General features: G+C 42.3%; 1 protein-coding gene across 1 annotated transcript; it reads left to right on the top strand.

Annotated features, from left to right (window-relative positions):
- The first annotated feature begins 1,457 nt into the window (after window positions 1-1,457).
- Window positions 1,458-14,943, top strand: SLC13A2 (solute carrier family 13 member 2). Its single transcript, XM_079324722.1, has 13 exons — window positions 1,458-1,500; window positions 2,283-2,435; window positions 5,366-5,494; window positions 5,827-5,963; window positions 7,090-7,310; window positions 8,157-8,334; window positions 8,538-8,660; window positions 9,536-9,757; window positions 9,839-9,921; window positions 11,105-11,226; window positions 12,327-12,488; window positions 13,313-13,450; window positions 14,162-14,943. Exons 2-13 carry the CDS (start codon window positions 2,334-2,336, stop codon window positions 14,291-14,293), a joined length of 1,749 nt encoding a protein of 582 aa, XP_079180848.1. The 5' UTR covers window positions 1,458-1,500; window positions 2,283-2,333; the 3' UTR covers window positions 14,294-14,943.
- Window positions 14,944-22,343: the final 7,400 nt, after the last annotated feature.

Genomic DNA, 22,343 nt, shown 5'->3' with positions numbered 1-22,343 from the left:
CCACAGCCAGCGCTGAACCATGTCCCCAAGTGCCACATGGTGACACTGTTAGATCCCGGCAGGGATGGGGCTCCTCCACTTGCCTGGGCAACCTGTGCTAGTGCCCAAACACCCTCCGTGTTCAGAACCTTTTCCTAAAACCCAGCCTGAACCCCCTGATATGCCTTCAGGCTGTTCCCTCAGCTCCTGTCACTGCTCACCAGCCCCTGCCCCTCCTGATAAGCTGCAGAATGCCATGAAAGCTCCCTTCAGTGTTCTCCAGGCTCAACAAACCAAGCAAAACAAAAATCAACCTTTTAACTGCACTAGGATCAGCAAAATATTGTATTTAGCAATGTACACTCACTTCTATTGCTTCACAGCATGTTAGAAGATACTTCTTTTTATAAAGGACAAAATAACTTATGAACTCAGTTAATAAAGAAAGTTTTGGCTGTGCTGTTTGGTTTCCTGTGAGGTTTGGCTGCCTTGAAGAGCAGATCAGGAAGCAAAGACCAAGTTGTCCTTTAAATACAAAGCACGTGATTTAGGGTATTAGATTAACCCGTTTATATAAACCAAAGCAGTTCCACACTGATGTAAATTGGGATGGCTCTTCTGACAGCACCGAGGTGCTCATGGCCCACAGGAAAAGCTTGGACAAGACATAAACCACTCATTTTGCAGTAAAACACGTACAGAACTCATTTTTAGTGTCTTTGAAAGCATTCTGACTCACCTGACAGTGGCAACCACTTCTGTGGAGGTGCTGCTTTTAAAGAACAGGCACAATTCTTCAGCTGAGACCCTTCCACGTGGATATTTACACTCCACAAATGAGGCTGCAGCTGGAGGCCAACCTTTTGCAGACATGCAAAAATGAGTTGTTCTTTTAGATTTCCATTGCAACCTTAGGGCATAAGAGCAAAAAGCAGAAAAATGACCTTACTGTTGGCTGCTGTCACTACACCTTGTCAGACAGTAATTAAACATTCAATGGATGCACGATGGAGGGGGAATAGAATTAATTTGAAAGCTCATTCTTAGAGAATGGTGGTACCCTCACATACCAAGGGTGAGATGCTAAAGCTCAGGGCTGGCATCAAGAAATGTGATGCTGTTTGTTATGAGCAATATGCCCAACTCCAGCTTGCAAATCTGGCATCTTATTTTCCATCATTAGCACATTCTTGAGAGAAAACAAGCCCTGGCAGAAAAGGGATGAGAGGCAGAAACAGCAGAAGCTTTTTATGGAGCTGACACCAGATGACCTAATGGCTGTACTTCCCTTTGTCTCTCTTCAGAAACCTATAAACAGCAGCAAGATGATTTATACCAATAAAATGGAAATGTTATTATCATTAGCTGAGAGATATACTTGGATGATCTGACAAAGCAATCAACGTGGCATTAACAAGGAATACCCTTTGGACTTAAAATGTTTAGTACTGTTACTGTACATGTATAGAATCTAATGATTCACAGCTTGGAAGTTACCTGCAACTGGGACAAGAATCACTGGTCATTTCCTTGTAGCACCTTTTCTTCTTAATTTTTTCCTCTCTCAATATACCCTGCAAGTTCCCAAAGCTGCGCTTATAAACCTACAAGATCAAAAATGTGGGAAAATTAAATTTTAATAGCCCAGTGTCTGCAAAGGGATCTCCTGTAGCCAAATCTTTCCAATCCATTAAGAGCTAAGGTAAAGACTGTCAGTCCCTTTCTGTGTGGGGACATGATGTGGCACCTGGTGGCAGCAGCTCTGCTCTGTGGGTTTTACTACCCAAAGTGAATTTCTCAGTGAACAAACATAAACATCATAAACAGTGATGTTTGTATAACATTTTATACTGGCATTTCTAATGCCTGTATTACAAATGCAGATGTCATTTTCAGTGTTCCCCCACACTTTTCAAAAATTGCAAATAAATATTTTTTAATTTGAAATTCAATTTTTTTATTTTTAAATAATTTTTCTGTTTTGGAGGGAGCAGTTTCTCTTTTTCAATAGGAGGGATAACAGTACCTATCCAAAGAGGGCATTATTAGACAGCAAACCATTAATATTTTGAAAGCACAGGTCATTCCAGGATGTTTTCAAAAACCCACTTGCTCCACAAGGAGTTAATTCTCTAATGGATTTATCACCTTTCTGAAAGATTGTCTTGAAAAAGTTCCTGCTCTGACACTCTTTTGCTGTCTCCTCCCTTCTTTGTTCTCTTCCTTCTTTCTCCGATTACAGTTCCAAAAACAACACCCAATCTCCCGAGGTCAATGGTTAATATTCCCTGGTGTTTATATAGGCTCCAAGCAGCAGATTCCAGCCCGTTCAGCACTGGGCTAGCTCCAGCACCATGGCTTTCTTCTGGCAGGCAGTGCTGGCCTGCAGGAACTACCTCATCGTCATTTTGGTGCCCATTCTGTTTCTCCCCCTGCCCCTGGTTCTGCCTACCAAGGTAAGCAGCTTTTAAAATTCAGTTTAAAAGCCTTCCACGTCTCAGAGCTGCTCTTTTCAAGGGCAAAGAAGTTCTTAGAGCGCCTGTGTCTACAGCCTGGAGATCTCTTTTCTATTTTTTCCTGAGAATGTTGGGGCAATAAAAAAGCACTGGGGAATAGATGGATGAGCAGCTTCATCTGTGATTGCACCTTCTAGAGGAAACCTCAGTGATGTGGGATTAAAGGACTTTCTATGCTGAAGATTATTGGTGTGGACCTAAGGCTCAATTTTAATCCCCCTTTTCATTTTCTAACAGCATTCAGCCCACACCATCTTTTATTTTTTCTCCCCTTGCCACTGTTGCTTAGAAGAGGCTTTTTTAAACATTCAAGATATTCTGATACATAAAGGAAAATAACATGCATTTCAGTCTTGCTTTAACACATTTCTGTAAGAATCTTCCCAAACAAAGATTTTAAATTTAAACCACCAAGTTCTGGAAGACACCTGGCTTAGGTTCCTGCAGGAAAAGTTGACTAAGGAGCTGTAGTATCTGAGCAGGTATTTTTGGGGCACTGATCATTTAAAGAGAGAGCTGTGAGCTGACAGACTCCCAGTCTTCTGCTGCTTCTTCACTGTTTCTTGCACTCCCAGCCTCTTCATGCAGAAAGATCTAATCTTTGGTCTCTTGTTTCAGCCCCAGCACCACGAGGTAGCTCGTCCCAAGCTGCCCCTCCTGCCACTTTCTCTTTCACCAAGTCCAAACTCTTCCCTCTGGTCTCTGCTTCCCAATCCCTGCTGGTTCCCAGTTCAGACTCCTTCTCCAGGCTTCATTCTCCACCTCCATAACTCTTCCCTGCCTGTCCCAAAGCTCTGTCCTCCTCACATCTCTGTTTCTGACTGTGGCAGCTGGTCAGGTGTGGCCTGTCGTTCCCTCACTGGGTAAATAAAATAGTTTAAATTATTACTTTAGAGCTCACTAGGAAGGGGGAAAAAAAAAAACCAGAAAAAAAAGTACATTTTTTAGTTAACTTTCTGTTACTGAAAGACAAAGGAGTTACTGAAGTGAAGAGATCAGGATCAGGAAAAATCTAAGGAGACAGAGATTTGATTTGGTTTTTTTTGGTCCTGAGGCCACAAGTTCAAACTCACTTGGGCATTGTTACATACAGTGAGTCCTTGGAGTTACTTGTGGAATCATTTGGCAGTCTTGGTTCAGTTCCCCTTTGAAAATGACTCTCTCTGGTTTCTATGCAATCAGCAACAAGACAAAAATTGAAAACATCCTGGATTTTTCCCTTTGCAACTTAAGGGGACTTTTAAGAAGGGTTTTTTTTTGGATTTAGTGCACTGTGCCACTGCTGAGCAGGAAAAGCTGGTGCCTCTGCACACAGTGGTGTAAGCCAGCAGCTACAGGGTGGAATTTCACATTTTTTCTATTCTGTTGATCTATTAACCTGCCCTATAATGACATAGCACTGGACACTGAGCTATTATAATTGAGAGCAAACAATGCTAAAAATCCGGCTTAAAGGCAGATGAATGTCCTTGCAGGATGGCTCACTTTGGGAAAACCTTTTTTTTTTCAGCTTTTACTGAGAGCCTGTTCACAGCAGGTTGGATGACAATGACACTGTGCCTGTGAGATACATCCCAAAACTCTACTAGGGTCTCTAAAAAGGCACCCATCTGTGTCTTTTAATAACAAAAATGGAGAAAAAGGATTGTCAAAAGGGCAAATTGCTCTCAGGGGTCAGTGGGATGTATAATTAATGTTCTTAATGCTCTCGTTCAAAAATAAGGCTCAAAAAGGAATATTTTCCTATCTTTGGGAATCTCTCAGATTTACTCCTTCAGCCTGGCTGCTTTGATAATTCACACATAGATTTCTCTCTTCTTTCCCCTGGACTGTTCAGCTCCCTGCTCATCCTTTCCCTTCAGCAGCTCTGGAACCTCCACGCCACATTCAGAATCCCTGAGCGTGTTCCAAAGCATCCCAAATTCAATCCTGCCACCCATTAATCCAGCTCCTTGGTTTAATCCTCTGCAATCCAGCCTCAAAATCATCACTACAGTTTCATTCTCACTGAGCAGTATATTTTAGTGGACATCTTTTATCCAGGACCACAAATCCATGGTTTTCTTCTTCTGCCTTTGGTGTCTCCCACAATTGTTCAAGTTCTAAAATGCATAAGACACCAAAACCTCCTCTTACTTTCTCAGCCCAACCAAATGCCACTGTTGTGACAAGTAATTTTGAATCTTTCAGTGTAAGGGGAATGACTGAGACATTTTTACATTAAATTTGAAATGGTTGTCCAAAGCAGAACAATGTTTTATAAGAAAAAGAGTGACATGAAACAGGGGATCTCACTTTCCTCAGACAAACAAGACAAAATCAGTGGAAGATGAAATGATCTGTGACCAGTCTGCCAGCAAACATTTCAAAGTCTCTACTAAGCCAAAAAGCCAGTGAAAAGTTATTAAAGTATTTACAGTACAAGGAGTCCAGGCTGTTGAGATCAGCTGTGGTTCACATGGGCTGTGACCTGAAGCCCGTGAGGGAACAGGTGGAGAAGCCTTGACTGGATCAGTAACTAATTCTACAACTCAAGGACATAAATAAAGAATATAACACCATCAGCACAATTGAAAAGCCTATTCAATGATTGCCAATCCCTTATCATCAAAAGTCCAAAGTCACCCATGTTTCTCTCCCTCTGGTACTATTTTTACCCCCCCCTTGAAGGCTTCATCTTCTCAGTGTTCTGACAAGATTGCTGCACAGTTTGTTTGATTAGGGGCTGCCTAGGTCAGAGGCTAGATGGGGGAGAAGCACAGGAAATGACCTTTTCCCTAATCCCTTTATCAGGCAGTGAATGTAATTATGTAATTCGAATGTAATTCGATGTTCAGCGTGTTCTGATTCCCTGTCCCCTTCCCTGGCAGGAGGCACTCTGTGGCTATGTGATCATAGTGATGGCACTTTTCTGGTGCACAGAAGCTCTGCCTTTGGCTGTCACAGCTCTCCTGCCCGTCCTGCTGTTCCCACTAATGAATATCATGGATTCAACAACAGTAAGAGACCTTGCTCTGTGTATTAACCAGTCAGCTGCTTTTATTCTGGGATTATTCCCCAGGATTATATTATGATCATCATCATAATCATTATATTTATTTTGTTTGTAGTATTATTATTTTATTTTAACTTTATTACTATTATTCTCTGTCTTCTCCATGGACTAGAACTTGCACAAGCCCAGACAGAGCTCTGGGTGTAGCTGCTAATCTGAAATCCAACCAAATTCCCCATTCAGATGCAACCCAGAGCTGCTCCCTGCTAATGCCTTTGGAATAAACTCCCCCAGAAAATGTCCCCTCTCTCGTGACTCCCTTCTCCCACCTCACAGGTCTCTCAGGAATACCTGAAGGACACCAACATGCTGTTTTTGGGGGGCCTGATGATGGCCATTGCCATTGAGAAGTGGAACCTGCACAAGCGAGTGGCTCTGAGGGTCCTGCTCATCACTGGTGTCAGGCCAGCCCTGTGAGTTCAGTGGTGGAAATGCTGTGGGATAAAGGATTTTATGGCATCAGACCCCATCTCTGATGGGAATCTGCAAAGCTTTCCCTGCAAATGCTTTCCTACAGCCCAAGTGAGTTAGTGAAGAGCAAGCCTTGCAAATGGGGATCATTTGAGGTGTTACACACCTGATGGGTCTTTACTTTTTTTTTTTTTTTTTAATTCCAAAAGACTTTTAGGTGGAGAAATAGCAACAAGAGAGTCAATGCTGGAAAGAGAAAGGTGCTGCCAGGCTGGGCCAGGAGCACAGCTTTGGATAGTCAGGAAAAACCACAGCTGGAACACAGGAAACATGAACACTCTGCCTGCTGCTGATTGCAAAGAGAAGAAAAAATATGAGGATGCTTGTTTGGAAAACAACAAATGTTTTCCAGACTAGAACTTTAAGCTATGCACAGGCCACATCACCCTGTTTAATCTGTTTCAGCTCATAAGAAGAGGGAATACTGAAGGAAATTGCAAAGCAATAGAATAATGCATAAAAGATAAACCCCTTTTCATCTGATGTATAATCTACATCTCATCTACAGAATAATTTTGAGACAAATAACAGAGTAATACTGAAACAAGGATTAGAATTTTAGATGAGTAAGAAGAGAATCTTAAATAATAGAGGTGGGATAAAAAATGAGAAAAAAAAAGAGATCATCTAGCTTATGGCTTAAACTGATTGCCATTTGGGATCAAATTCAGCTTGCAATTCCTCTTCAAAATGTATTATAATGCATTAATGTGTTATTGAGAAATATCTTCCTCAGAAGGATGTGGAATAAGCAGGATCTGACTGGATAAACTGCTTGCTCCAAGCTACCAGCTTCCAGCTTCCCCTTTCTTAGCCATGAGAATGTCAAAAAACTGGTTGAAAAAGAAAAATCTGTGTTAAATCTCAACTGTGTGGCTCACAAAGTAAACCAGAGTGGGAGGAAATGCTGGGTGGGGGTTGCTGAGCATTTTCCAAACTCAGAATTTGGAGCTGACCCTTTGCAACATTAAAAAAAAAAAAAAAAAGAAAAAAAAAAAAAAAGAGAAAAAAAAAAGGCAGTGCAAGGGCTGAGTTCTGACCCAGCTTTTCCAAACCTTCTCATTCCAGACTTCTGATGGGTTTCATGATAGTGACAGCCTTCCTGTCCATGTGGATCAGCAACACAGCCACCACTGCCATGATGGTCCCCATAGCACAGGCAGTGATGGACCAGCTGAAAAAGTCAGAAATCGAGTCTGACACCACTGGCCACGTGTCTGAACACACCAACAAAGCCTTTGAGCTGCAGGAAAAGGCACCTGACAGCTTCAAGGAGCCAGAGGAAAAAGGTGAATGGGTTGTGAGTGGTTTTCAGGGTGATGGAGGATTGCCTGGTGTTTTCCTCTGCCATAACAGCTCCTAGTAAATTCTGAAAAAAAAACTGTCCCCAAAGCATCCTGAGTGCTGCACACAGCACAGGCAAAGCCACAGTGAGCTGCTGACTTGGCTGAAGTTAAATCTAAAATGCAAAGAGGTCATAACTACTCAATAAAGCAACAAAAAGTACAAATTCTCCACTAGGGGAAGCTTTTACATCAGGCTTGCTTTTTCCCTGCATACTTCTGCCAGTTCAATTATTATCTACTGTATAACTTATCATACAATGGGGAATTCCCAAGGGAAGATTTCTGGCCTATTTCCTGCTGGAAGGTTAGGGATTAAAATTATCTTTCTAATCCAAAGGTACACAATCAAGCAACAATAACTCTTTACCAGCTGTCTTGCCCTCTCCCCATTTTTGGGGTGATTCCAGTGTTTCTGAACAGAAATCTCAGTGCCAGCAGACAGATGCTGGTGTAGAAAATCTTCCCTTCAGTCCAGCTCTGTTATAATTCCCTGAATTCTTGCCTCACTCCCCACCATGTGCAGTTCAGACATTGCCCAAGTGTCAGCAGTAAGTTCAAACTTTGCCACACATTTCAAATTCCCCTCTGAAAAACTGCCCTGTGTCAGGACAACCAGGGAAAATAGGCAGAAGATCAAAAAATTAACAATGCCAGCCTTAAAATGAGGAACTTTGGTTCCTTCAGCTTTGAATCCATTGTGTGCTAGGATGGAAATATTAAATTACACAGTCCCAAGGTGTTTTCCTGTCCAATATATCTCCTGCATCTCTTTTGTTCCTTGGGATCTAGGCAATTCTCACGTCCTGACAGTTGAGGAAGAGAGGCAGAGGAAGGAAGAGGTGGAGAAGAAATACTTGAAGCTCTCCAAGGGAATGTCCCTCTGTATTTGTTACTCATCCAGCATTGGAGGGATTGCCACTCTGACTGGGACCACACCAAATCTGGTGCTGCAAGGACAAATTAATGAGTAAGTCTGGGATTAAACACCCTCCAAACTGCAGCATTCTGCTCCAGCAGCACAGAGAAGGAAAATATCAGTTTGGTCCCTTTTCCTGGGAGCTTCTCTTCCTTAATGGGCCCCACAGATCCTCCCCTTTTCTGACTCATTAATGAAGGACAGAAGAGAATTTTGTGGAATTTTGGATGCTAACAGCCACCTGCATTTTCCAGCATCTATAAAGAGAATGGTGGCATCATCAACTTTGCCTCCTGGTTCTCCTTTGCCTTCCCCACCATGCTGGTGCTGCTGATTTTGGCGTGGATTTGGCTGCAGATCCTGTACTTGGGCTTCAAGTGAGTACCCCGAGCCCCTGGGCTTGTTTAACACCTTGTAGTGATGAGGGAAATCACACAGCAGGTGACAAAAGCCGACACACAACAGGGACCAGAATGTTAAAATTCTGCACGGTTTTTCCTCGAGGAATGTGATCAAACCCAGGTAAAGGCACTGTGCAGGTGAGAACAGGGAGCTCTGGATGCACATGACCTGTTCTGCTGCATTGCTGTCATATCCTGGGAAATTGCTGTGCTCCAAAGCAGGAAATTGATTTCTACTGGTAAATTTGTGACCAGGGTTGCTTCAGATGTGGAGGATTCTGGTTCAGATCACCAGCCTGCATTAATGCTCAGCCTATCATGTTTGTAGTATCCCACCTTCCCTTATTTTACATGGAAAGAGTGCTGTAATACCTGAAATGGTGTTTTCACTTTCAAATTCCTCCTTTAAAATTCTCATTTTCTGTGCTCTTGAAAAGCTTGGCAGTTCTTTATTCCCAGTGATCAAACAGATTTGTCAATCCCATTAACACTGTCCTGGTCTTGTGGGAGGTGTCCCTGACCATGGCAGGAAGATGGAATGCAATGGAATTTAGGGTCTCTTCCAACATAAACCATTCTGTAATTCTGTAAGTTTTTTTTCCTTCATGTGTCCAGATATCTCACTTATTTACATTTAAATAATGAGCTTTTAGGGGCAGGAAGCTTTTTTCTGATCATCTTGTCATGACATGCAGCTCCTACTCACCATGATTGCATATTATAATATATTTTATTTCAATTTTAATATATTAATACATGTAAAGACATTATGATTGAGTATAAAATTTGGATTCTTAACTCTCAGGGTACCGGCCAAATTTCTCTGACATTTCTCATCCATTTTCTTCCAGTTTTAAGAAGAATTTTGGTTGTGGTGTCAGCCCTGAGGCCAAGGCTAAGGAAAAACAAGCCTATGAAATCATCAAGGAAGAGAGCAAGAAACTGGGCAAAATGTCATTTGCAGAAATAGAAGTTTTGATCATCTTCATTTTCCTGGTGGTGCTGTGGTTTACAAGAGAACCTGGGTTCTTCCCTGGCTGGGCAACTGTTCTTTTCAACAAAGATGGTACAAGGTAGTGCCACCTCTCATTTTGAGTAAAAATGAAATAATCTGGGCTTTATCCAGCTGAAAAATGCTTCCTGCTCTATTGCAGCTATGTCACTGATGCCACAGTCTCCATCTTCATCTCACTGCTGCTCTTCATCCTCCCTTCTGGCTTTTCCAACCAGGAAACAGGTGAGTCACCAAAAATCAGCTGTCTGAACAGCTACGTGGGAAATTTTCACGTTTTCGGTTTACAAAGGAAATTTCAAATATTAAATAACACCTCAAACTGCTCTACCAGCTGTGTGCTTTACATTTGGCAGAGCACATATCACATAAAATTCTCTGTTTCTGATCTTTTAACTAATTAGGGAATTCTCATCCCAGCAGTGTCCCTGCCCCTGTAATACACATTTGTAGAAGATTCTGAGCTGGAATCTCCAGGAGGAAAGACATGAATTAACAGAAATACACAGAGTTGTGTTCAACTCACCCTTCCCTGCCCATTATTGTGCTTGGAGCATCTACAGATCATTCATTAGAGCTTTTGCAAATCAAGTTTTAAAACCTTTGTGGGTGATGCTCCCAGCATTTGATTCAGGAGATAATTCCAGAGTTTGCTGATTCCTGATACTCAGACCAAACTCACCTCCCCAACTTCTCCTTTCTCTGTTGTTGTGGGAGAAACAGGAATTTTGGGCAGTAAATTAATATGGTTATGCAGAAGCTGATTTGTTGTTTATTTTTAAACTTTAATTATACATTTTAAGACTGCTGTTTATGGGATTATGCATTTTTGGATTGGTGCTTTTATGCTGTTTATGTGCTTTGCATCAGCAGTTCAGGTACCATGATTGGTGTCTGTTTAGAACTTCATTGCTTATTTTTATTTTGGGTTTTTTAATTTTGGTATTTTGGTTTTTAGGTGTTTTGGTTTTTTTGTGTGCTTTTTTTGTTGTTGTTGTTTTGGTTTTGGGTTTTTTTGGGTTTTTGGGGGTTTTTTTGTTTGTTTGTTTGGGGTTTTTTTTGTTGTTGTTGTTGTTGTTTTGGTTTTTTTTTTTTGTTTAGCACCATTTATGTTTTAGTGGCTTAGTGAAGGGTTTTAACAAATGGCAGAAAATCACTTAAAAATGGCTTATTTTGTGCACTTGTTACAAACATTGGTTTAAACTAAGAAATACACAGAAAAACAACTAAGCATCTGAAGAAACAGTAAAATATGCATTAAAAAAATCAGTAAAATATGGAGAAAAAAAATTAATTATATTTTAATTGGTGTATATGATACAGAGCATGTTTGGAATGTCACTTGTGGCTTAAACTTGTTTAGCATTGCTACAAAATGTGGCTTCACAAATTCTCTTTTGGGTTGCAGGGGACAGGACAAGGTTCAGGGCACCTCCAGCCCTGCTGGACTGGAAGGCAGTTCAGGACAAGATGCCCTGGAATATTGTGTTCCTGCTGGGAGGTGGCTTTGCCTTGGCCAAGGGCAGTGAGGTAACCCTGCTCTGCTCACCTGGGATTTCTGTTTTCCTGCTGGTTCCTTTTCCATCCTGCTCCCCAGGACACAAGAGGGCACACTGGGAGCACCAAATGCTCCTGCAGTCCTGGGATCAGGATAAATCCTTGTTTTTCCTCGTGCCATGGGATGGCACTGCCTGTCAGGGCAGCACAATTAACTTCTAGAAAAGGGGCTGATTAAGGAATTGCCCCAGCACATTAAAGATTATTTGAAATAAAATGTAATTGATGCTGCCAGCATGAGGAGATGATTTACCCAGGAGGGGTCTCCAAAGTGTTTCAAGCCAAGAATTTATGGAAATAGGCATTAAATTAAACTAAAAAAGAAAAGCAGAGCTTCCTAGAGTAACTTCAGGAGCAGGCAAAAATGAGTCCAGTGCTACACATTATTTTTCAGTAATGATTTAAGTGGTGGAACAGACAATCCATTTATTAAATCTGTAGACAATAAAGAAATTCTAAAAGGCTCAAGTGCCTAGAAATACTAGTTTATAATTCAAAGATCAAAATTAAAATGGAGAAGTACCTGTTTGGAAAAGGAAATATTTAAGAAATCAGATTAATTTATCTTAGAATAAAGAACCAAACACATAAAAGCAGCTGCAGAAAGCCCAGAATGACAGGGAGGATGCTGCCACTTCCAGGGACTGACAAGGATGAAGGGTGTGAAAAGGTTCAGACAATCATCAAATCTCAGGCAATGTGATGAAATGGTATTAAATCACCACAGCATCTGATCAGATACATATAAAAATATTTTAAGGAATTAATTCAAATACGTTTGTTTATTTTTAACAAAAGCACCTCAAATACTGATCACATACAAGTAACAATCTGAAATAATTATTTGCTGTCAACAATGCACTATAAATCTCCTACTTCCCCATTCTTTGGAAGGGAAACAATGCTCATTTTTGTTGAATTGTGTCTGTGAGCACTGGCTGTGTTTTTCTGCCGACAGCAGTTTGCATGAGAGCAGCTCTGAGGAGGGATGCTGAACTGGGAGGAGAACTGCAACAGGGCACTGCTGTGGCTCTTTCCTCTCCAGCCTGGCATCCCTGCTTGCTGTGTTGCAGGAATCTGGCCTGTCTCGATGGCTGGGCAGCAAACTGACCCCTCTGGAGAGCATCCCCCACCCAGCCATTGCCTTCCTGCTGTGCCTCCTCATCGCCACCTTCACCGAGTGCACCAGCAACGTGGCCACCACCACCCTCTTCCTCCCCATTCTGGCCTCAATGGTGAGTCACAGCTTGTCAAAATGCTCTTAAAAGGAGAGTTTTCAGCTCCTCAGTTGGCAAAGCTGACTGGCAGGCCAGGCACTGGTTCTTGGATCCCATCAGGGGTACAAGAGTTAAAACACAAATCTGTGTGTGAGTACAGGAACGCACACTGTGCTTGGTTCAACCTTTCCAAAATCATTGCTGGTGGAAAGCAAAGGGATTAAATTCATTGGGATACAAAGACTTTGCCTTCTGGCCTAAACATGAGGTCACTGCCAGCTGTACTTGTTTTTTTCCAATTTATTCTGCACGGAGACAGCAGCAGCATTTCCTTGCCTGCAACATTCCATGGCTGTATTTCACCCCCAACAGCCTTCCAGAAGTCTCTGAAGGTGATAGCATGACCCCATTCAGACTTCTGCATTTCCACAAGAGATTCCTGTTGCTGCTTCCAGACAGAAACTGGAATGAGCTCCTCCAAAATCTTCTTACATAGGCCACAGACTCCAGCCAACCCCTAAACCAAAGCTCTCACCTTCAGAGCTTCACCTGCCTCCCCTGATAATTTAATTTGGTTTTTAACCAGGTTGAAGCCAGGGTTTAGAGCTGAATATGAGCATTATTTATCCATTTGTACAGCAGCAACACAAAGCCCTGACCACAAAATCAATTCTTGCATTTGCTGCATAAAGATGCTGGAAGTGTCTGAAGCAGCACCAAAACACAAGTGGCTGCAGTGTTTGGGGAAGAATGAGCCTTCTGACATGGACAAATACAACCAGAAGGTTTGTGTGAATTTCTGGGTGTGAAAACCATCATCTCTGCTCTCTTTTTGTGCACAGGCTGAAGCAATTTGCCTCAACCCTCTCTATGTCATGCTGCCCTGCACACTCGCTGCATCGCTGGCCTTCATGCTCCCTGTGGCAACTCCTCCCAATGCCATTGTCTTCTCCTATGGACAGCTCAAGGTTATTGATATGGTGAGAAAAAAAAAAAAACCAACTTTTTTTTTTTCAGAATTTTCACCCCTAGGTTTGATCTTTCCTTTTCCTAGTGCTGGTTCTTTTTTGGGGGAGGTTTAGAAAAGTCAGCGTGCCTGGCTTATGTCAAGTGGGAAGAGGATGTGTGTGCATTAATAAAGGGTCACACTGACTCTAATACACTCTGAGAGTCTTAGAAAGGTGCTAATGAGCTTTTAAAGAACAGCCAGGGCCTCTTGAAAATTTTATAATAAGAGCTGTCAATGCTTAACTGCTTGAAAAACTCAAATATAGAGCATGAGGGTGTCAAAGAGCCCTGTCACTTGGGCAGTCCTTCTGCAGGGACAGGGAACAGCCTGGCAGCTCTCACTGAGTGCCCTCAAAAAATCACTAAAGATGCAAGGACAGCAGTGCCATGTCTCTTGTTATATATATTGATATAATTCATCCAAGCAGACACCTGAAGTACCATTGGAGAGAAATACCAGGTCAGAAGAGAAATGGATTAAAAGGATTTTGGGACTTTTAGTTTTAAGAGTTTTATCCAATGGAAACCTTTCCTTTTATACAAATTATATTTGTGAAGAAAGCCAACTTAAATGTGAGTTGGTGGAGATGTGAAAAAAAAAACCACCAAAGAGGAAATCAAACCATCCTGCCCATCAAGGAAGGGAAAAAAGTGCTAACAACACTTCTCTTTTCAAATTCCAGGCCAAAGCTGGATTTGTACTCAACATTCTGGGAGTCCTGACCATAACTCTGGCCATCAACACCTGGGCTTCATCCCTGTTCCAGCTGCAGACATTCCCCTCGTGGGCAAACAAGACAGGGACCTGCCCGTGAGCTGGGGAGGGGACAGGAGCAGAGTGTCCTGGCAGAGCTGCAGGGACAGAGGGACATCACCCACACAGCCTGGCTCAGGGAAAAGCCTCTTTGTGCAAAAGGACAGTAAACACCTCCTGTTGATAGCAGCAGGAAAAATTGCTCACCCCAGCAGGAGGACGAGTGACTTTTGGCTTTTTAGATTTTCTGCCTCTGCAGGGGTGTTTTTTCCCCCCCACCAGTGCTTTTCCAGTCTGAAATCTGCAGCAAGGAAAAAAAAAGAGAGAGAGGTGTGAATATGGAAAAGGAAGGAGAGAGACTCTGAGTTCCTGATTTCAGGCACAGGTCTGTGCTGTCACAGCTCTCCATGTGTATATGTGTAAATGTTCAAGGTGTACATGATTGTTATTTGCTCTGTGGGCACTGACAGTAAACTGTGTGTTGTGTGAGCACAGAAAAAGCACTGTCAGACCACCCTATTTTGAAATATATTTATTTGCAGTCCCCTTCTTAGGAATGTAAAAGATTATTTTTTCCCCAGAACATCCACCCTGGTGTTATTTATGTCAGATTACAGCCTGCAAGTTTATTGTAAGACCTTTCCTTCAAAAGGAGAGAATCCCTGTGTCCTAAAATATATGTGATTGAATTAAAGAATTTTTTTTAATGTACTCCTGTGTTCTGGAGCTTATTTTTTTATTATAAATCACTGCTTCTGTCTTCCAGGTATCAACTGCCAGGTATCCATGTGCTCAGTTACAATATCTTTAAATAATCACAGAAATCAGCATGGTTGATTTTTCTCTTATCTTAAAGCAGTAATTATGTTGTTATTATTATTACTGAGTCAAATTTTCTTGCAATGTCCAGCCCAAGAGTTTCCTTTTTAAAGCCTACTGTGTAATCCTGTTCCATATCTAATCCCTATTTGGCTGGAGCTGACTTTCAGTAGCAGATAAATTCCTAATGACCAAACTGACAAATGTCCAAAGGCACTTTGCCAAAGCAATCTCCCAGTGCCATAAATAAGTTTGGGTTCAGACAGGGCAGTTACCCAATGGGTGCCCCTGAAGTTTGCTCTGAAACCTTTGTTCTGTTGTTGCCTGCTTATATTTTGCACAAAGTGCATTTCTAAACTCCCCCCTGGTGGAATCTCCTTACTTGTTCCATGAGAGTGAAAATGAGAGAATTTCACTCTAAATTTGTATGTTCTCCTCAAAATCTTTCTTTTTTCTTTCCCTACCCCAATTATTAGGAGATGAGGACAGCAGTGTAATTTTGGCTCATAAAATGTCCAAATTCACTGACTTGCAGCAGTTTTTATTTTCCAGTTCCAAACATGCAGGTAACTCTGGTATCTGCTGGTCATTGATTCCTCAGCACTGATGGTTCCAGTGGCTGTGGAAATCCCTGCCCTGGAAAGAACAGCCTGGTGCTAATCCTCCTGTGGCTTTGACAGAGTTTTAATTTGATGTGAGATAGAGATCCAGCAGAATATCCACAGCTCCAGAAGGAAAGGAATTTCTCCTCTGCTGCTAATGAGCTCCTGAGTAACAGATTTTCATCACATAATGACTTGCTCAGGTCATGCTACACCACTCTCCTTTCCCTTTGCATTTACCCCTATCAAATAACACCCAAATCTCTCTAAATATTTTCATTACCCTGCTCACCCTCTGTCTGAGGACTCAAAAATCACAAACTGGAGCAGATGATTTGCTGAGAGCCTCTCCCTTCTCTCTCCCTTTGTCTCCAGCATCAGGACAGTGTGCTCTGCTTTTGTTTGCTTTTTGTTTTCTTTGAAATCCTCCAGCAGACTTTACATGTCCTCCTAAATTACTGCTTAGCTAAGCAGGAAAGGTGGAATTCTTATAACATTTCCCGTCGGCCTCTCCTCCCAGCCCTTTTAAAACTGTGTTATGGTTCTTTGAAGTCTTTTCTATTAGTCTACATTATTCAGAGGCTGTGGTGTGCCTAAAGTACCTGCAGGAGCACAGGTGCAATCTTTATGGCAATCTCAAGAAGAAAGGAGGGAGACATCAAGTAGCACAGAGTGTCATGGGGCCAATGCATTAATGCTGGGTGTTCCACGTTCATTAACATGGGTGAGCACAGGTTTGCCAGGGAATATCTGCAGTGGGAGATGCTCAGAGGGTGTAAAAATGCTCAAATTCCAGGAAAAAATAGGGGTGAAAATCTGTAGGAGAAGAGAGAAGAGAAGAGAAGAGAGAGAGAGAAGCGAAGAGAGAGAGAGAAGAGAAGAGAAGAGAAGAGAAGAGAAGAGAAGAGAAGAGAAGAGAGAGAGAGAAGCGAAGAGAAGAGAAAGAGAAGAGAAGAGAAGAGAAGAGGAAGAGAGAAGAAGAGAAGAGAAGGAGAAGAGAAGAGAAGAGAAGAGAAGAGAAGAGAAGAGAAGAGAAGAGAAGAGAGAAGAGAAGAGAGAAGAGAAGAGAAGAGAAGAGAAGAGAAGAGAAGAGAAGAGAAGAGAAGAGAAGAGAAGAGAAGAGAAGAGAGAAGAAGAGAAGAGAAGAGAAGAGAAGAGAAGAGAAGAGAAGAGAAGAGAAGAGAGAAAAAAGAAGAGAAGAGAAGAGAAGAGAAGAGAAGAGAAGAGAAGAGAAGAGAAGAGAAGAGAAGAGAAGAGAAGAGAAGAGAAGAGAAGAGAAGAGAAGAGAAGAGAAGAGAAGAGAAGAGAAGAGAGAGAAGAGAAGAGAAGAGAAGAGAAGAGAAGAGAAGAGAAGAGAGAAGAGAAGAGAAGAGAGAGAAGAGAAGAGAAGAGAAGAGAAGAGAAGAGAAGAGAAGAGAAGAGAAGAGAAGAGAAGAGAAGAGAAGAGAAGAGAAGAGAAGAGAAGAGAAGAGAAGAGAAGAGAAGAGAAGAGAAGAGAAGAGAAGAGGAGAGAAGAGGAGAAGAGAAGCACCAGGACACAAGGAGAACTGAGGATTTCATGAGCAGTTTCCACCTGGCAGTGGTGGAGGCACTGGGCAGTTCATTGCTCTGGGTGTGTCTGAGCTCGGGACCAGTCGAGGTACAGCTAAATATAGTGTGCTTGTGCAAAAACCAGTAACACTATTAAAAATTTTCATAATTTTCTAAGCAAAGCAGGTAGAAAGTGTTTCTAAGCCCCATTATTACCCAGATCACCTTTGAAGGGTGGTTCCCCATTATGTTTCCAGATATTGCCCTCAAGGAGTGGCTCTATTTCCCATTGTGAGATCAAATTTCACAATCTGCTGTGAAACTGCCAGCTCAGCACCTGCTGTGCTTTGGCTGGGATTCCCAATGCAGCTCCTCATCCCTGAGCCTGCTTTCCACAAGTGATAAATTCTCTAATGAAGAGGGGGACTTGTGTCTTTTTGCCTGCCTTGGCCTAAAAAAAACCTCAAAAAATCAGAAAATACAGGTTTCCCCCAGTGGGTGGCAGTGAGTAATGGGTGACTGGGAGTCACCTCCTGCATTCTCCCTGGAGTGATGGAGCCTTGCCTTGCACACACACAGCCTCTGCAGGCACACACATGCACTCTGAGGAGGCTTTACCCTGCTGGAAAAAAACACACAATTTCTCTGACCACACCATAAAACCTGATGGTTTCTGGGCAGGCTCCTGAAAAATCGCTTACATTTGGGAAAGGCACCATAAACACCTGGCCAGCAATTTGTAAAGTGGCATGGGAGTGATGCAAGGGTCACTGAAATCATAAACAGACTTAACAGGACACATGGCAATTTGAAAGCTAAACCAGGATGAAGCCAGCACATCTTTCTAATCCTCAAATTGGTTTGGAGAAACCAAAAATTTGCTCCCAGTCACTTAAGAGGTATTAAAATGAGCCTTGTTGTATAGCACTGACATCTTGAAATATGCCCAGGACATACAGCTCAATTGCTAAACTTTCATTAAATGGAAAAGTAAATAAATAAAAACTACTTGGAAGGATATCTTATCACGAAGTGGACATGAAATAATTCTCAAAAAATCATTTTGAAAAATCATTTTCATTGAAAATCAACATTTTCATTTGAAAATAATTTTCAGCAAACCAACAGAAACATGAGGTTCTGTGTTTTATTCAATAATTAGCAGCATGTGGGAACTGTGAACCTTTCTCCAGGAGCTGTAAAAGCTGTAAAAAAAGCTGTAAAGAGCTGTAAAAGTTCCACTGATGTCCTTGAGGAAATTCCTCCCTTGGATAACTATGGCACTTTGGCAGCTGTGTGCATCTCCAATCCTCTCTCCATTTGGTTTATTTAATTTAGGAATACACCTCTTAACTCTCAATTAGCCCACTGGATTTAGTGCTTGCCAAAGCAGAAACAGAGTTTAAACCCTCTGCAATGATGAATAACTAAAGAAAACAGAAACATGAGAGAATTAAGAAATGCATAACTTGAAATCATCTGAGAATTTCACAACCCTCCATTTTTATTTTTTTTTTTTCCAACATGGGACCAATAAAACTATTTACAACTTGATTCACTGAACTTTATGGCTTGAGTTAGTAATGACCAAGGTGCCAAAGTCTGGAAATGAAGTGGTTTGGATGTACTAATCACCTGGTGTCCAAACTAACAACTGTTTAATGGAACTTAATCACTACTGTCAATGCTGGGTATTTTCTCCTATTAAGGGAACATTTAGTATGATTTATCCTTTAATCATATTAACACACTGAAACCATGCAGGTTCCCTCCCCACCTGGCTGCAGACCTGCACCAGGCCATGCCCAGGGTCCCCAAATCCAGGCCAAGCACCTGGTCTGGTGTTGATTTTCCTTGGAAAACTCCCTTAAACAGCTGAGCAACTGAAAAAGGGAAAACTTGTCCAAAGCAGAGTCAAAAAATTAATAAAATTTATTAAAATTGTCCAAACGGGAAAAAAAAAAAATCAAAACAACAAAACCAAACTAGCTTAAAAATAGAGAAGAAATATAATGATTAATTCAGGGGTTCACAGATATATTTTTATGGATCAGACCAGATTAAACTGCTTCAAGGCTCAGATGTTGTATGCCTGTGTGAGGTATTTGTGATCTAGCAATTAATCACAGATACTTTTAGCTGCCACTGAACTCAAAATATTAACTAGAACTGGTTAGACCATCAGTAACTTACTCTGCTTCAACTTTATTCCATTCAGAAAACTTCAGGTCCTGCCCACCCAGCAGCACTCCAGGAATTTCCTCACTTCCCTTGATCCCTGTCCAGGCCATGAGGAGTGAAACAATTCCAAGTTTTCCCCACCTAGGATTTTCCATCCTTTGGAAGGGAGTGGACACCCAATTTCAATATTTCTGGTGATTCTTGTTCCTTTCCACCAAGCACAAGGAGAAGTTGTCAGAGCTGCCCATGGCAATGAAGAACATCAATATGGAATTTCACAATGTGTGCAGAGTGTTCCAGTTATCTGGACTGGCACCAGTTTTCCCAGTTGTCTCTTTGGTTAGTCTGGGGCAGTTGAGTGACTGCAAAACTAAAGCCACATTTCCCTTCTTTGCTCCAGGACTCTCCTGATGGGACTTGCCAGAAAAACTGAAAAAGGATCCTCTTTATTTTTGTCTGTCAGCCCAAGGTGAATTTCCCTCCTTGCTCTTTCCTCTGGCAATGTCATTCCTGCTATATGAAACGTGCAATCATAAATCACCTGTCTGCATCCCAGATAACACAGTGGGACAGGGGCAGCTTCCTCACACCTGTGCTTTTGCTTTTCTCCCCACACCTCATCAAGTGCTCTGAGAGCTACAACTGGCCCAGGAGAAATGGCAGCCCCACAAGATTCCATGGGAATAATCCAAAATAACCTTTGTAGTTCCTCCAGAGTTATGTTTTTATCACCCAGGCTCACAACATCATCAGAATTAGGTCTGAGGAGTTTTGGGGTGTAGATAGGGAAGTTTTTTTCCCCAATAATTGGCAAAAATCAATTATCACAGCCAGAGCTACCTGAGTAGTTTAGATTGGTGAATGGCACAGTAAAAACAAGCACCAATTTCATGCTCATGCATTATCTCTTAATTTAAGATGCTCTAACTGTTGGATTACATGGTGCAAATGAGACAAAAATAAATTTCTGAAATATATTAAGAAAAGGCTCTGACTGAATCCTGGCTCCAGAAACCAAAGCCTTTCTCCCAAGTGAGCACAGGGGGTGTGGAAGTGCAGGAGTTCACACTGTAAGCTTCTGTATTTTGGCAGAGATACTGTAAGGGAGAAAAAAAAAAACAAACCAAAACAAAACAAAACATGCAGCTTATTAGCCCAGAAGAAAAATCTGTGCTCTGTTTACACAGTAACCACACACCTGTATCTCAGAAATATGAGACAAGTGGTGGGGAAAGGGGAGGGCACTGACATCTTTATTTTCCTCTACACCAGGTGCAGTCAGCTCTGTAATATCTTTGCAGCCACTATTTTGACTCAGTGCCACTGCTGGCCTCCTGTACCTGCTGAACAGCCCCTGCAGGGAATGACTCCAAAACATGCCCATGCTCCCTGCTCCAGCAGGATCCACTCTTACCTGCAGCCCTGGCGGGTGCAGACACAAGTCAGCCAAACCCTGAACCCATCCAAGCACAGCTGCAGCTCCTGCAAGCCACAGAAAGATAAAAACACTCATTTTTTTTTTGTACTGAATTATTCTGTGGATTCATTTTTCTTACAGGATGTACCTCGTTTTCTGGTGCTGCCAGTTTATGTGCCATTTTTGTGGGGTAAAAACGTGGCATTAAGGGAAGCTGTGTTATCACAATAAAACATCAGGGCAGGGGACAGAGGTGGAGAGTGTCCCACCTCTTTAACTCCTCAAACCAAAGTACAATCCACTAAAATCCATTTGCATTAATTGTAGCAAATTTGTGTGTCTGGTTTCACTGAAAAGGACTGTTTGATATTCCTGGGCAAACGAAGAAGAAAAGAATAAATTATATTTTTTTATCAGAATAAATTTCTTTTGTGTGGTGAGAAGGACAGAGAAAGTTGCTTTATGCCAGGTGAGCAACAACAAGGAAGCTCCTGCTGCAGAGCTGATGGAATGCAAAGGTGGAATCAGGGAATTGTTTAGGTTGGCAGAGCCCTTCAGCATTCCTGAGCCGTTAGCCCAGCACTGCCAAAGCCACCAACCCACGCTGGTCCCCAAGTGCCACATCCACAGATCTGCTAAATCCCCCGGGGATGGTGACTCCTCCACTGATGGCCCTTCCAGTGAAGATGTTTTTCCTCAGATCCAATCTTGCTGAGGCTGTACCCACCCTCCTCACCCTGACCATTGGTGCAGATACTGAGCAGGACTGGCCCCAGCTGGGGGTGACTGCATCCACCACCATCCCTGGGCTCCAGCCAGGGCTTTACCAGCACTGCACCCACCCAAGGCAGGAGTTTCCCCAGCAGAATCCTGTGGGAAGTGCTGTCAGAGCCTTTCCTGAGGTCCATCCCAGTTCCAGTCCCATCCCAGCTTTTCCCTCTGCCTGTCCCAGAGATCAGGTTGGTCAGCCAGGACCTGCCTTTGGTGGATCCCTGCCAGCTGTGCCTGATCACCAGGCTGGCCCATCCAGAGGCAATTCTGCTCACAGCCTGTCCTGCCTCCTCTGTCATTCCCTGCATTCCCCTTCAGATTTTTTTTGTAGGTGGGTGTCACATTTGCTGATCTCCAGCGAGCTCCTGTCAGCCAGGGCTGCTGCTGGATGATGGAAAGTGGCTCAGGGAACATTTCCAACAGCTCTCTCAGTATCCTTGGGTGGATCCAGCTTCTTCCTCATCTGTTGTCACTTTGCTTCCCTCTACAACCAATAAAGGAGGAAGAATCTCCTTTGCTCTTCCTTTGTTACTGATGTATTTATAGAACAGTTTTATTGCCTTTAACAGCAGTGGTCAGATTAAGTTCTAGCTGGACTTTGGCCCTTTTAATTATTGCCAGTTGGGCTATTGAAACCATCAGTGGATAAATCAGTTTTACTTCTCTACTGCTTTTGAATTCACTTCTTTAGTGACAGTGTAACACAAAATCATTCAGGATTTACTGGATAAACAATGTGAAAATGTTTTAAATTAATTTTTTCACACAATACCAGGACAGTGCAAAAGGCA

Source organism: Erithacus rubecula, assembly GCF_903797595.1.
Source record: "Erithacus rubecula genome assembly, chromosome: 22".
In the NCBI taxonomy this organism is placed as follows: domain Eukaryota; kingdom Metazoa; phylum Chordata; class Aves; order Passeriformes; family Muscicapidae; genus Erithacus; species Erithacus rubecula.
Note: the sequence above shows the minus strand (reverse complement) of the source record. Positions and strands in the feature narration are given on the sequence as shown.

Bases quoted from the DNA above. Each gene is read 5' to 3' on its own strand.
- SLC13A2 (XM_079324722.1), top strand. From the start codon at position 2,334: ATGGCTTTCTTCTGGCAGGCAGTGCTGGCCTGCAGGAACTACCTCATC. The intron at 9,758-9,838 runs GTAGTGCCACCT...GCTCTATTGCAG, and splicing joins TTCAACAAAGATGGTACAAG to CTATGTCACTGATGCCACAG. The intron at 9,922-11,104 runs GTGAGTCACCAA...TTTGGGTTGCAG, and splicing joins CTTTTCCAACCAGGAAACAG to GGGACAGGACAAGGTTCAGG.